Source organism: Egretta garzetta, unplaced genomic scaffold (genome assembly GCF_000687185.1).
Source record: "Egretta garzetta isolate BGI_Z169 unplaced genomic scaffold, ASM68718v1 scaffold993, whole genome shotgun sequence".
In the NCBI taxonomy this organism is placed as follows: domain Eukaryota; kingdom Metazoa; phylum Chordata; class Aves; order Pelecaniformes; family Ardeidae; genus Egretta; species Egretta garzetta.
This window is the reverse complement of record NW_009259051.1, coordinates 61,451-76,834: the sequence shown is the minus strand read 5'-3', so window position 1 is coordinate 76,834 and position 15,384 is coordinate 61,451. Positions and strand designations below refer to the sequence as shown.

Below are 15,384 nucleotides of genomic sequence, written 5' to 3'. Positions count from 1 at the left end.
ACCTGTGGCTCAATTAAAACTGGACTTGACGATGAGGAAACATACTGGGCTGATGGGAAATTTGGATGTAACTTAGCTGCTCAGCTCCAGACCCTCCCTCAGTAATAGAGGGACAATTCCTCCTGGAATTGTTCCAAAGCAGCAAATCCTTAGAAAATACCTGCTGCTCTGGCCAGGTTCAGTTTATCCGGTGCAAGAAAGCAGAGGAGAGTAAGTAGCAGCAGACTGAACAGTACTACTTGAATAACAGCTTTCCCGATTTCTGCCTTAATAGATCAAACGGCGCATAGCTGGGATGTTTATTTTCACATCCAACACTCGGGATTTCCGTTCCGCTCACAGCTGACTGCTGTACTCTTTCTTACATTGGTGTCTTTTTACTCTTACATTGGTGTCTTTTTACTCTTCAGAGTCGACAGTAAAAAAAAAAATCTAATAACTTCATCATCAAACGGTGACCACAGGTGAAGGCAAACTGAGTATTCCAAACAGGAATTGAAACAAGTCTGGTATCACAGCAGATTAAATTATTTCCCTGCAAATTAACTCACTATGTTTATGTCCTCGCCCGAACAGTCCAGCACCAGACAATTTAGCTAAAACACACTGCAGTTAGAGCATTTTTCAGGTTTCAACCTCTTAATCCACTCAGTGTTTTCTAGGACTCCTCACTTTCCCACTGCCACTCTAATTAGATTAGGGTCAAGACTCTCCTGAAAGCCCTGGGTGCTGCAGGCTTTGAGGTGAGTTAGCTTAAACCTTTAGCCTTCTAAATTTATCACCACCGATTTATGTCAGTGATCCACCATTCAAGTTAAGTTTTGCTCCATACTCGTTTTATGCCAATAGGCTGGCCAGGAGGAGAGAAACAACAACTTTGCTGCCAACTCACCAGCACCCTGTGTGCTCGGTCGCTTCCTTGTCCCAAGCAGAACTCAAGCTCCTGAGAAATAAATCAATGCGGGGCTTGAAGGTCAGATGGCAAAGCCAGGGCCAGTGACTGGATGTGCTGAAAATGGGCAAGCAGGCAGCAGGAGGCGGCAGGGAGTAAAAGACGCTTACGCCAGGAGAGAATTGAAAACTGCTTGACCTGCCCATGAACCAATAAGGAAAAGACAAACTCCCGAAGCCCGGTCCCGTCACCCTGCCAGGCATAAGCTGTTTAGCAGCCCCACGTCACGCCGAGAGTAAACCTTCTTCAGGAAACCAGCAGAGACCACGACCGCCACAGAAAATCCAGGCTTGTGGTTGGGGTTTGGCTTCCAGACAAAAAGCGACTGGCAGGCAGCCCTCAAAGAATGAATGCACCTTCTCAAAGGGGCATCATTAATGCCAGCACAGGGAAACAGGGACATGATGCACCTTCTGGGGAAACAGCCACAGCAGACGTGGACCACAAATTCACCGTTCGGAGTCACCGAGCCAGATGCTGCCCAGAGAGGAGCCAGAGGCAGCAAAGGAACGAGGGTGGTGAACAGAACTCCGCTTTTTGCTGTTTTGGCTCATTTTTAACCATGCAGAGGTACATTTGTGTATAAAGGTGTAAGCTCCTAGAAACTCAGCTGGCAGGAGACAAAGCTGAAGCGGATACGGCAGTATCAGGACGAGGATTTGTGACCCATCAGCCGCTCTCTCTACCCACGTGCTGCAGGACAGCTTTGTTTAGAGTGGAAATGCAGGACAAACATCACTGCTACCGGCATCGTGGTAGGGCAGAACACAAGATGACAGCCGAAGCAGGGACACGTTTGAAGGAGAGATTTTGGAGGACAGCCTCCAGAGCGCTTTACACCTCCACCCCATCCTCCCAGACAAAAGTGTTACTGGAGTTGCACATTTCTGGATCTTGGGGCGTGACAAAGGCTGCTGTTCACCCCTTTTATACCCTCCTACTCTTTATTTTGCTCAAGTAGGGCTTTCCACTTTGCAACCACATACATGAGACATCAATGCCATCTGCAGAATGAACAAACCAGCGAACAAGACATTACACAGAAGCACTGCTTAAACACATAAGTCTTTGTCTTGTAGACAGTGACACTCATTTACAGGAGATTCCTGCAGATAAATTCATCCAAGTTCCTCTTTCAAAGGCTGCACTGTCAATCCACGCTAATTAATTTTCACAGTATGCTAACAGTGAATTCCAACTCTCAAAAACGTTACTTATGAACTTTAACATTTATAAACTTTGTCTCCTGATTTCTTCTAGGTTCCACAGGATCCTGAACACTTGCTCTGTTCTACAGCAGGTTAGGATGATCAGTGATATCAGACACAAAAGACAAAAGCATTTCCCCAGGGCAGAAGCGTGCATACTGCTGAGAACTCAGCCACACCACGGCACCTGCTTGGTGCAGAACCATCCCTCCTACTTCCCACAAATCCTCCTCCCATTTAGTAATGTTCCTCAACATCAGCTACCTCCTGCATCCCAAGATGTGCTTATTGGTCCCACTTTGACCGATCCACCAGAGAGCTCACCCATGCTCTAACCAAGGTCCTGCTCCTTGGGAGCCCAGTAACAGCACACCTGAAGTCCACACAAAATCTCTATTAAATTCCACCCCCCAAAATTTTTCCTCCCTACCAGATTCCCTGCTTTCCCTATGCCACGCAACTCCCTGCCTCATGTGTCAGTGCCAAGCCTACCTGTGTCTTGTCACCTCATCACAAGGGCAAACCCTGCTTCTGTTGCATCTGCAATACCAGTACCTACTTGCTCCCATCAGAAAAAGAATCCCCTCTCAGAAAATCCAGAGAGAGAGACATTTTTCTCACTCTTCAAGTTCCCCTTTTGCTGCAGCACATCCATACCAATAGCTTGGGGCAAGTGCTGGGTGAAGAAAACTGCTGTCACCTGCAAAAAACCTGTGCAAGTTCATCTGGGCTATAGCATCCTATCCTTTATTGCTCCATCCTGCTCCTTCCACAGGTTGCTTGTCCCTCCCAGCTACCTGATGCTGATTTTTACACAGCAATCTCTGTATGGCATGGGCAATCATTTGCCTTTATACCAGGCTCAAAACCAAAAGACCCACATTATTAGCAAGGAGGGCTTTAGAAGCCATACAGCTTGCTTTTGGATGAATACTACTGGAATAAAAGTAACTGATCAGATTGGAGATACCATTACAGAGAACAGAGGAGACAGTGCAGTCAAAAGAAAAGGAGTACCAGACTTTTTTTCTATTCATTTTATTTCACAAGTGAGCTAGAAAGGAGTTTCTTGTGTCAGAGCTCCTCTCCCCAGACTTTTTATTGCCATTAAACGTTGACAGTACTACACAGTTTCTTGCAGTGTAAGAGTTTTGTTTGTGTTAATAATTCAAGCTGCCACCTGCAATTGCCTTCACCCGTTTACAGTCTAGCAGCTCAGCTTAAAGCACTGATGAACACGACTTTACTTCAAGATGCCGAACTGCCATGACTGAGGTAGAATCACACCGACATCATCGCACTACTCCGGCACCGGGGAAGGCAAACTTCGAAAGGTGCGTGTGCATGTGTGCATGCAGAAGGGCAGCACGGGGAGAGGGCAGAGCTGCCTACCAAGATCCACAAAGTCTGATCTGTTTGATCTTTGCCAACAGGACCATCCTGCCAGGTGCTGAACATCTCTGTCTCTTATTGACGAGGAACAGGACAAAGTCTGCTCGAGTGTAACTGGAACAGAGGAACTAACTTTTTTTTTTTTTAATGGAACACTTCAGAGGGGCAGAATCCTATCCTACCCATTAGCCTAAACTTAATGTTTATTTTCATTAAGGACTTGTTTAGTCCTATAGTTCTTCCATCTACAAAACAGGCAACCAGCAAATTAAGTTAACATTTTAAAAACCAAAACCTAATAACATTTAGCATAAACTGCTACTGATGCAGACCTTTGATTTGCTTCAGTTTGTCCATGGCTTTATAAGCGACCCAGTCCAAGCTCATGATTTATGAGCATACCGGCAAAATCCGCTACCGCCTGCAAATAACAATACACCACACAGGTCCCAAGCTTACAAACCGAACGCAGGCTTACCGAAGCAGCAGCTCTTTTGGAAGTTTTTTGTTGATCACAGCTTCATCATTGTTTGAGAACATCTGTAAACAAAAACAATTTAAACATTTTAGCCATATATTTTCATTACGGAAACAAAACCTACTTTACTCTAGGGAACAAGCTGCCAGTTAACAAGGCCATTTCAAGAGAGGCATCTGGCCCAATAAATTCTCAAAAGACAAACTTTGTGCTCAAGCTTTCAGACTCCTCGAGTGGACCCTAGCTGGATAGAATATTACATCCAATATGTTTTAAAAAACGGTCCAAGAACGCTTCGTGGCTTGATGGATTAAATATAAACCGAGATTTTTAATTTATCTATTAAAGTAAATGATAATTGGGTGTACTTGTGGGCTAGCACTGACTACAGGAAGGTATCACCTACAACATTACTACGGGCTTCCATCTGTGTCACAGTTCTGTGAGGGTAAAGCACTGACACTTTAAAATCGTGAAGCGTAACTAGGCATCAAACAAGCATATAGCAAAGGGGTTGGCGGGAAGGGCTATGACAAGAATGATCAAATAGCCCTCACATCCACCAAATGGAGGTTGAAGATGCAGGCATAGCAGGACTGGTTTCCATAATAGAAAAGGGCGTAGAGTGTGGGTGAACAGGAGCCTTAAAGTAAGAATTACCCTGCCCGTATTGCTCTCCAGCAAATCGTTTGAGAGCAGCCCTTAAGAGCTTAGGGGCAAGCAGTATTTTTTTTAAGACACGAGGCGTGGTTTAAAGGGAGACATAATCTTCGGTGCTGCATCAGGAGAGACGATTCTAGGAAAACACTGTGTTCCTCCAGGGAAATGAAGCCAGAGCTGTTTGTTGCATCCCAAAAGCTTTTTCATGCAAAGCATTATCATAGCGGCCAACAATTTACAAATCTGAAATGGACTTTTGGACCAGCTAAAATAATCCCATTAGCTGTAAGAATGAGAGAAGCTTCTTTTCTAAGGAGTCCTAAGAAAAAACAGACGGCAAAGCCTCATGTGCTTCTTGAGGAATATCTGCATATATTTTAAAAGACTTCGTATTGTCTTGCCATGATGAAAAAACAAACAAACAACCTCCACGCGCTCATGCCTGTGGGAGGAATGATCAGAGCGATCCGTGAACTAAGACTGCTGAGCAGCGATGCCTCATTCCGGTTAGACGCATGCTTCCAACGTTTCCAAAAGCAAAGCAGGGAACAAGGGAAATAAGCTTTAATTTCATTAATAAAGTTTCTCTTTAATCTCCTGGAACAACTGTGAGCTGATCTTCCCGAGCTACGTACCTGGTAAAAACTGCTGCTAAAATTACAGTCCGAAAAAGCCAATTCTTATCAGTTGATTAAGTGGTCTGAATCGATTTAGTTGTATGTATGCAAAGCAAATAAAACCAGCATCAGCTAGGTCACTTAAGTGGCAGAGGATCAGATTAAGAGTTAAAAAAGGAAAGTAAGATCTTAGTGGCTTATGAAGCTGTATGCTAGGCCTCACTGGCAGGCCACAAGCTTCTCCAAGCAGCAAACGTTCTGTCCCCGAGCATCGATCCAACCCCGTCACCCATCAAAGAAACCGCCATAGCTTAACGTGAGAAGCTAAGTAGCTTTTTCAGACGCTCCCATCAGCGATAACAAACCAACAACAGAATAACGCCACTTTCAGACGCTCCCATCAGCGATAACAAACCAACAGAATAACGCCACCGTTGCAAGGGAGCACTAAACCCAATGCTTTTAGAGTCAGCCAAACTTCAAAGCTGTGTTTCTAAATCACAGTTTGCTTTTTAATTATCTCAAGATACCGAGGCATCATGCTGAAGTGGGACACGAACTCTCCAGCATTCTTTCCCAAAATGTCACACAGAAGAAAAGTGTTGCTTTCCCCCCACAGACGCTTTTATCACTTCCCACCAGAAGATATCACAAGTTAGCAAGTCCTAAACGGTCCACTAGACAGGCAACTACTCAGCCCATTTTGCAGATAATTAAAATGGAAGTTTTGCCATTTCCCCGGCTAACGCACGTTCTGTGCAGTCTGTTCCCTCTGAGACCAGGGCAGAAGAGCATCTCCTCGAGTCGAGGACCCGTTCAGCCTCGGTCACGAATGCTATCTGACGCCTGGCAGGTAACTGCTGAGCACCACGGCGGGCCAGGACAGACATCGGCGAGGCTGCGAAAGGCGCCAACGCACGTGCGCGTTCTGGGACTGCATCATCTAATTAGATGGCTTAGCTGATCAGCTGGGAAATTAAAGAAATTCTGGAGAAAGCTCTAATGAAGGGGAAACTCAGAGGAATTATTCATGGGGAAATGATTTTTCTTCCCTCAGTTACAAGAACAATAGCAGAGAGGCAGATTTATCCTCTTTCCCGTTATTGTCCAGGTCAGAATTTTACATCTGAACCAGCAGCCTCCACCCTCCTCACAAAAAAAGGTGAGAGAAATTAAAGGAGCAAATCAGACAGCAGTAGGAGACTTCCGAAAAGGAACCAGACTCGGAAGAGAACAGTCAAGGGGCAGGAAGTATTAAAATAGAGATTCCAGAAGCAGCCAGCCAGCCTGCCTCTTCGGTCTCATCTGTATTGGCAACAAGGCTTTGTCTGAATTCAGATTTCACTGTGAGAATGCAGGCAATGGTCACTGCCTGTCGGTAGCTGGGATTCTGCATTGAGGACACTCCCAAACAGCTTTCTGCAAAACACAGGTAACTTCTTGATTTCTGCCCACTACGTTGCTCCGTAGAAAAAGCCTGCCTTGATTCCAGCGCAGATCAAAGACTTATACTGTGTTTCTGTAGAAGCTACCCTTTGACCAGTACTATACTAAAAGAACGTTTGGGTTTTGTCTTACCAAAAACGTCCTTGGAATTAAACGTGACAGGGCCAAGACAGGATATGCTCTGTGGTGAACCTCGGCTCTGGAATTCCCCCTCCTCTGGAAGGCTGTGAAGTGCTGGGGTACATCACTGGACTCATTTTCTCAAGCCTTCCTCCAAAACTTGGTGCTCAGATGACAGAGGTTGGGCGAAAACAGGCTGGAATTGGGATATATCGCTATGTCATGGCAGCATGTATACCTAGCTAAATATACCAATGGACATTTTGCCTTTCTGGCAAGTCCATACAAGAATAAAACTAGTCGGAAAAAAGGTAAGAGGCTGTTTTAGAGTTCCAAGGTTTTGAAATGACTTCTAGGGATAAAACCTAAATGACCTAAGTTTGCTTTGACTAACATCTCTCTTAACATCCTTTAATACCAGGTGCTATTCAGTAGAATACGTGATTCTTGACAGGGTACAGGAAAACCTATCTTGTATGTAAATTTTGCAGTCTGTACAAACCACAGAAGCTTCCACAAAGCATTGAGTTTGCAGCTGGGTAAAGCCACATCCCTTACACAGAAGAAATGGAAGGGGGAAGAGGATGAAATTCCTCTTGGTCTTCCACCCACCGAGGCGAAGGCAGACCAGCCGCGCACTACTCACTTTTGAAGCAGCCTTTTCTAGGTAGGACAGAAGGGATCGATTGAGAACAAAGACCACGGAAGCAGACACTATAAAATTTGTATTAAATTAGTACAGGTTGTTATAACCTGCTACAAGGTGAAGGAAAACATGTCCTGCCAGAACACCAGTGCTAGACAAAGTGTATGATAGTGCTGCATTTCCCAGTTATGTTGCTATAAATCTCTTCTGAGCACCATCTACAGATAGTGGAAGCAGTGGCTTAGCTGCCCCGGGCAGCTGGAGCTACGCGGTGCCACAGTACGCAGAGGACTTGATCATTGCTCAGTTAAGATGATTTAATTTTCCTGCAAATATTGCCTTGTCCAGCTCTTCTACCAAAGCCAGGAAATGAGCAGGACCTGCACAGTTTTCCAGGGCATGTGTCTGCTAGCCGTTTCATACTTCAGAAAGACATTTTACAATCCAGGAGATATTTTACATATACATACTTCCACAGCACTGCACATGGAAATACTTCCCCTATGCCAACAGGGGGTCAAAAGGGAGAACAAACAGTATCCATCCAATTGCAGCTCCAGCAGTTGGTTCAGCACCAACTTCACAAGCCCAAAGAAATGACAAAACTTTTAAAATTTAATGCATAAATCATTCCTTTACCTCATAAATCATTCCTTTACCTCTCAAACCAATTAAAATGTTCGTACACCGTTTATATTTACTATTTGATAAAAAGAGAACTGCAACTACTTGGCTCCCCATTTACAATAGTCCGGTGCATTCAGCATTTGACAGGTGCACCCAAAAGGGCCTGGTTTGCAGTGATTTTTTTTAAAAAAGTAGAAAGCCACAGGAGTTAGCAGTGAGGACAAGGATCACCCATCCTTCAGTCATCCACAGGGACTCACCAGGTTACCCCAAATCCCAGTACACCTTCCACCACACTGCCTGAAACCCCGGAGACTATAACCCAGAAGACAGAAACCTGCTACTTCCCAGGATGTATTTGTGGGCACTGTGGTGCTGTTCTCCAGGACGCTGCCACCCAGAAGCATTCAGATCAAGCAAGTTTATGAAAACAAATCAAGAGATACAGTTCTTGCAGCCTTACGCTGAGGTCACTCAGCACAACGTGTAATCGTCCATTTGTTTTAATAACTCTTCCCTTGCCTTTCGGAATATTAAAAGTTCTGCAACCTGGCTCAATTCATCCAGTTGCCCAGTCCTGCAGTGGTGTGCGAGTGCTCTGCGCGGGGCTAATAAACAGATTTATCTGCTGTGAGGCACTGCTAAGAGCACAGAAGGCAGAGTTGCTGTTCAGGCATCGGTCAGCCATTTCTTACGGGGCACAGCAATCCAAACTGGGTCATCTGTATGACATCAGCACAGGATCGAGATGACAGCACTTTGCAGCTGAGCGTGCAATGGATGAGAGCGTATAATTATGAGTGTCCCTGCACAAGAAACACCTACATATGTACTGTACTCATCATACATGCAAAGAGGGACGTGAACAACAGTTGATGCAAGCTCTGGAAGTGAAGCAACTCTTCGCAGGCATGCATTATTTGAGTTAAAATATAACGTAGAGTATTGTGTCATTATTGCAGCCATTCATTTAGCCTTTGAGCAAGTCTTGCATTGCCACGGACCAGGCTTCAAAAGCCATACAAGCACAGCGACTTGTCTTGGCTCTCTCCTTCAAGGTCTGTGCGTCAGCCGGTGCCACACTACCCATCCTGCCCGAAGCGAATTGATGTGGTCAGTATTTAGCATGTAAACGAGGTGCCCGCAAGCTGGACTGATTCAGCTGCTGTGTGCATGGAGAAACTGCCCAACTTCTTCCTATTACATGACACAAGCACACGTCACGCTGGCAAATGCCAATACAGAAGGTGGTACGGCCAACACCTACAGCTCCTCTTGGGAAATCCATACTCAGTATAAATTTTGTTATATTTGAGAAGCTTTCATACAAGAAAAAGGTGCTGTATTAATATGGAGGTCTCAATACCGGGTTGATTGACCTTTCCACAGCAGCAAGTAAAAGCTTCTCCAGCGGGAGGAGTGTTTATTCAACAGTTTCTGCAAAATGTAAATCTTTGCTTCCAGACCAGTTACGCTCCCCGTATCCCCAGTTCCACAGAGAGTCTCCAAACACACGTTGGCACAAAGCCACCTTTCCCAGCTTACAGAGAGCTGGAAAAACTCCACAAAAGCCGCTGTGGACCCCAGCTCCAAGCAGGCTCTTGGCTGCAGAGCTCCTCTGCGGTCTGGGCTGGCAGAGGGAGAGGGCAATGCTTTCCTGTAAATGTCACATCTGGCAATGGTTTTGATTTTATTGTTGGGGAAGGGCTGGAGGGGCGTTCCTATGAGGAACAAAAGTTTTGTTTTTCACTTTTTTTGTGTTTGGAAAAATACACTTGAGAAGTTTCTAAATGAGTTATTTCAACATTTACAGTTTACTGGAAGTAATTTAACGTACAGAATACAAAGCAGGTTTATTTTACATTACCCTAAATGCTCAAAACTGCTCTCTGCAAGCATTTCCTAAGTTACCGGCTGCATTTTTAAGAGAACAACAGTTTACTCGTCTAACATCCCAAAAAAATCTTTCCACTAAAACAGCACCAGGGACTTCTTTCAATAAAGTGCACCTTAGACATAAAGACATACCAGGCTGCCTTGCTGTATGACAGCAGACACTGAAGAACACCATTAATTTTCCCAACATTTTGTTACACAGAATTTTGCCCACAAAAGAGACAAGGAGCTGCAAAAGGACAGAGTTGATTTGCAGCATAACACTGGTGGTCTACAATTAAGGAGCATCTCTAAGATTAAACCAACACTCAGATATTCCAAGCAGCTCCGATGCTGGAACTTTTGAATCTGAACTGACCAACTATGCCTCAGCACTACCAAAAATGCCACTTTGCCCACAAACACGAGGGAATTTACCGGCATAAAGTTTCAAGGTTGATTGCAAGGACTCATTCTCTTTCATTTTGACTGTTTGCAGAAGTTGTTTCTGCATGAAAACGTATATTGTTATGGGCACGGAGGAGGAAAGGAGCACCAACCCCTCTCTGTGCTTTTACCCGCACACAAACATGGTCACGCACAGAGGCAGGGGTCTTCAAGGACTTTATGACCCCAAAAAGTACTGAAGGATGTAATAGTAGTATGTTCAGTTGGACAAGAAACACGCTACCATCAAGCTTAACAGGATATTGAATAATTGTCCATGTTTGTAGTCGATGCAAGCTAAACGCCGGCGAGCCAGCAGTGTAATACAGCTGCTGCACACATCAGCTAGGGTGGAAGCATTTACTGCACTGCCGACAAACACAGCTGGTTTTCAGCCGAGGCTGCATCTGGCATCAGCACAGGGAAGGGGATGGTTGGTCTTAAAAATATATAAAAATCACATGAGGCTTAACTTTAGAAGCATCGGTGCCAAAGGCAACAACTGAGCACACAGTGTTAGCCTAGACGCGGACTTTGAACTCAAACACTTTTCTTCTAAAGCAGAAAATTCAAAGCTCAGTGGAGAAAAAGGGATGAAGCTTATCTGGAGCTTTACAGAATTAGTGGCTACAAGGCTAGCAAAGGCACTTGAATGGGTTGTTAGACCAAGACCCGCAGTTATCCACCCTAACGTTCACTCAAGTGAAAAATAACACGGGGTCTGGCACACCCAGCCCCGTGAGAGCGCAGACCGAAAATCCCAAACAGCCCAAGAAGCACTAACAAAACGCAGCACACGCTGCCGTGGCCGGGGACGTGATCAGGCTGGTGCAGAGAGAGGGAAAGAAGGAAGATGGACATCCGTTTCCAGCACAAAAATCCAACCAACCGAGAGACATCCATACAGGTGGGCAGCAGGAAATGAAAACTATAAACATTTCTGCAAGCAAGTACAAACCCAACCAATAAAGTGTTTCATGTCTCTGTATTAAGCAAACCTCATGCAAAATAAATAATACAGAATTTAATGAAATAGTAGTAAATATTATAATTTTAAAATATTGTAGCTTGTTCACTTGAGCAACAGAAATGCTGCAAGCCAAACTTCTTCCAGCAGCCTCACAAACACAAGAGAAAAAGGTAACCATGTGCTTGAGGATGAAATTTCAGCTGTTGTTTAGACCTACAGCTCACTATCCTTGGTCCACAAGCAAATGCTGGCCAGACCCTCCACAATTGCTCATAACCACAGGAAATTAAGCAATTAAAACCAAGACAGAAAACAGACTGCAATTATTAGAGAGTAAATAATGCATTCTGGAAAACTGTTTTTAAGCTAGGAAAGGTGGGGAATCAAGAGTCGCCATCATAAATGAAGGATTACATATGTAGCTGGCATGTTTTGTCCGTTTACAACCCCACCCAATCTGTGTCATCAAGACGCTTTGGAGATTAACTTTCAGCGCTATAAAAGTCTTTCGTGATTCTGAGGTGAAAGAAATGAAACATCTGTGCAAATTCCTTCAAAGAGTTTAAATCCCGACGAGTCAGAGATGCCCTGTGAGGTGTTCGTCAGCTATACACCTGCTGGCTCATATCCAAAAATCTGGTATTACTGGTAGTATTTATACCACTTTAATATTTATACCACTTTTATCTGCTACGGTCCATATGGAAGAGATGAACAAGCCTGGTACACAGTCATTGAAACAAGACACACGCCAAGCCTAGCTCATCGCACACGACTCCAATCTAGTAAAAAAAAAAAAACCAACAGCTGAGCATAAAACACAAAACAAAAAAATGGAATTCCTTCTGTATTTCCTTTGGAAGAGCTCAGTGAAGCTCTGAAGTGACTTCTTCGAAACACTGTCAACACAGACCAACACCTCGCCTCTAGTGCTGATCATCTTGGAAAAAAAATTTCTAATACTGCTACAGGGCTCAAATAACTGAAGCGTAAACGCCGCGCATTGAGTTCAGAAGTGCTCCTTCCCCAGTACAAGATTTAAGGGGAGTGGGAATTTAAGCAGGCTGAGCTGCCTTACTGGAGGCAAGGAAAAAAATTACGCTGCAGAGGTAAATCACACAGAAGCGACAGGGAAACACAAGGCTCTTCGGAGGACACGATACAAAGCGCGAAGTTGTTTACATCCACAAGCAGTTCAGATTGGGTGAATTTTCCTTCTAGCCTTTAGTTACACAGGGACTTCCCCCTGCTCATCAAAAAACCCAAACCAGTTTAATCTGTGTTAAATCTCCAAGGAAAATGGCTGGCTGTCAAATAAAGCCGCGGCCGTGACAAGCTCCGTCGTTAGCAGTGGCGATGCTCCGGCGTCCTCCCGCAGCGCTGGTGTCAGTAGAACCAGGGAGGGCGAAGCTGCCGGCCGCCCTCCTGCCACGCACCGTGCCACAGGCGCCCTCGGCCAGCCTGGCTCACAACCAGGGCTCCGCTCAAACAAAATCGTGACTAAGCAGTACAAAACCGAGACGAAATAGACCCTGGCCGAAAAGGCTTATTATAGGCTTAATATTCCTAAAAATAGCTCAATAGGCAATTTACTCGGCATACACCGTCAGATCATTTCTTCCTCATCTGCTTGTCGTTGCTTTGGGAAAGCTTAAATTTCTGCTGGCGATAAATAGCTGGGGTATGGATGAGCTACCTTTCTGTGCAGCCTGGCTCCAGTCTGCACCCAGTGATAAAGTTAAATAAATAGCCTTCTTTAATTTTTTTTTTTTTTTTTTTTTTGAATCAGCAAAGCTAAAAGCATGAGGCTGAACGAAAAAATTAGTAAAGCCCTATAGAAATCAAGCCCATGATAAAGAATCGCTGCGCACACCTCTGACGTAGCAGTGTAACGCAGAGACCGCCACGGAGAAGAAATTCATCAGGTGATTAACGTGCAAATACACAAGGTCATGTTGTTGCATTCAAACAGTAAAACTTCCAAGTCGGCTAAGCAGTGCAGGTGAGATGCTAGAAGACTACTTCTGATTTAAGAAATACCACTTCAGCTGGAAGTGCCACATGTGCTACGCCTGATTTAAAAAACAAAACAAAACAACTAGAAACTGCTGTCAGATACCGAAAGGGCACGTTCATACACTCTTTGTTCATCTGTTTTGTTCTTCTATCCCGGTCTTGGCACGGAGACAGTTTTCCACAAACAAAGCATCCCACAACTACACCTAAAAGCTTACTGTGTTCATTTTTAAATTGCAATTTAAGAGATACTACCAGCACTCTCGGCATGTTAGTTACTCAGCTTCTCCCGGCTGACGCAGGCTGCAGGAGATACACATCTGAGTAGTTTCCACCGGACAGTCCTGGCAGGGACGCAGGGCAGAACCTGAAGCAGCCTGGTGACAGATTGGGGAGGCAGAAGCTTGCAGTTAATCGGCTTTGTCTTTACCAGAAGTTGTATCTGGTGCTGAATGAAAAACACTCTCCGAAAATGTCAGTGATAGCTCGCGCGTCCAAGAACTGCGGAGGTCAAAGTGACTTGGCATTGTACGTTAGATAGAGGGGGCAAGCAGTGAGAAGCAAAAATACCATATATGCTGTCATCAAAGCCGGTTTTGGGCATTTACTGGTTTTAGCTCCATTAAAAACCTCAACATCGTACGAGTGGTCATCTGGGTATTTTATGGCCTGTTACAGATATTTGATTTAAAATGATGCTACTTTCTCACACACACCCTTCAAAGTTTTAAATATACACCGTTGCCCATAAAAACAACATACAAGACCAACAAAGGAGGAGAATATAAATAAGACAAAGACTTCCTGACTTCACAGGGCCACAGCCTATGGCTGTGGACTGTGCTGTAAAACACCCACTATCACCATTTATTTTTTCCTTCAGCCTTTTTTAGAAGCCCATTTTAGTAGGGTAGTGGTTTACTACAAAAAACCTTTGGATTTTTTTTATTGCAGAAACCCAAACTAACATACTTCGATATCTTCAGGCCAAAAAGTGAGACTCCTCTAGCTCTCCGAGTATGTACCAAAGCTCACAGCAATTCAAATAAGCTTCTCTGATAAACAAATTTCTTATAGTTCTGTCTCTCTCCAAAGCCTACAGTTTTATGTTAGCGGTAATAAGGTTTTCTCACTATTGGGTTTGTATTTGGCTATTATCAAAGAGATGATGATGATGGTATTACCTGGAAATAAAGTTAAGCCATGGCGTCTCAAAAAACCCCAAAACTCCTCCCCAAGATGAGGTGTGAAGGGCATTGGGCAAGTTTGCCATGCATAAAAGGATGATCGATCTGAAAGCATCGGATGGGTGTATACAACCACCAGCTACACAAAGATTTGGGCCCCTCCACGCAGCCGTGCAGTTAAGAACTTCACACCATATCAAGAAGGCCAAAACATCCATTGGGTTGACTTTCATAATGGTATGAGTCAAACGAAATACATAGCAAGGTAATCCAACAGTGAAAACAATAATTACCTGATGTATCCCAGGCCTCAATTAATAATGGTATCTAAAATAAAATGAGACATACCCTTGCATACAGGCTCTCTAACTCCCTTTCCTGTTATGCAAGCTGCGATACAAGACGGACGCAGCCCAGGCAGCCAAGTACCTCTCCTTGGGAACACACACGGTCCCTGTGCTATCATTTGCGGTGGCTGCTCCGACCAGCAGCTCCAAGCAAAACCACCTTGGGAAACCCCCGTTCCGGCAGCGAGGAGGTATTCGCCTCCATAACCCGCAAGAAAAGCTCTTGCCATCGCCATACACAGATGACCCAAACACAAAATGCTGCTTTTCACAGAGCTCAGGCCAAATGAGCCATGAGTCCTTATCGGGTGCTGCCCCAAGCATTCTTTACCGCACAAGTGTCAGCAAGGGACAGAGGAGGAAATACAGGTTTTCTGGCATTTCTGCTTCTATTTC

General features: G+C 44.6%; 1 protein-coding gene across 2 annotated transcripts in view; it reads right to left on the bottom strand.

The window, feature by feature from the left end:
- Positions 1-15,384, bottom strand: part of FBXL20 (F-box and leucine rich repeat protein 20) — a 40,078-nt gene that overhangs the window by 20,858 nt on the left and 3,836 nt on the right. Inside the window, exons 1-2 of one of the 2 annotated variants that reach the window (XM_035890672.1) lie at positions 13,710-13,764; positions 4,031-4,092 (exon numbers count right to left, since the gene is read on the bottom strand). In XM_035890672.1, coding sequence (XP_035746565.1) covers positions 4,031-4,092; positions 13,710-13,724 — 77 coding nt within the window. In that variant the 5' untranslated portion in view covers positions 13,725-13,764. Of the gene's footprint in view, positions 1-4,030; positions 4,093-13,709; positions 13,765-15,384 lie in introns of those variants that run through there. The other variant, XM_009635121.2, reaches the window with a different exon arrangement.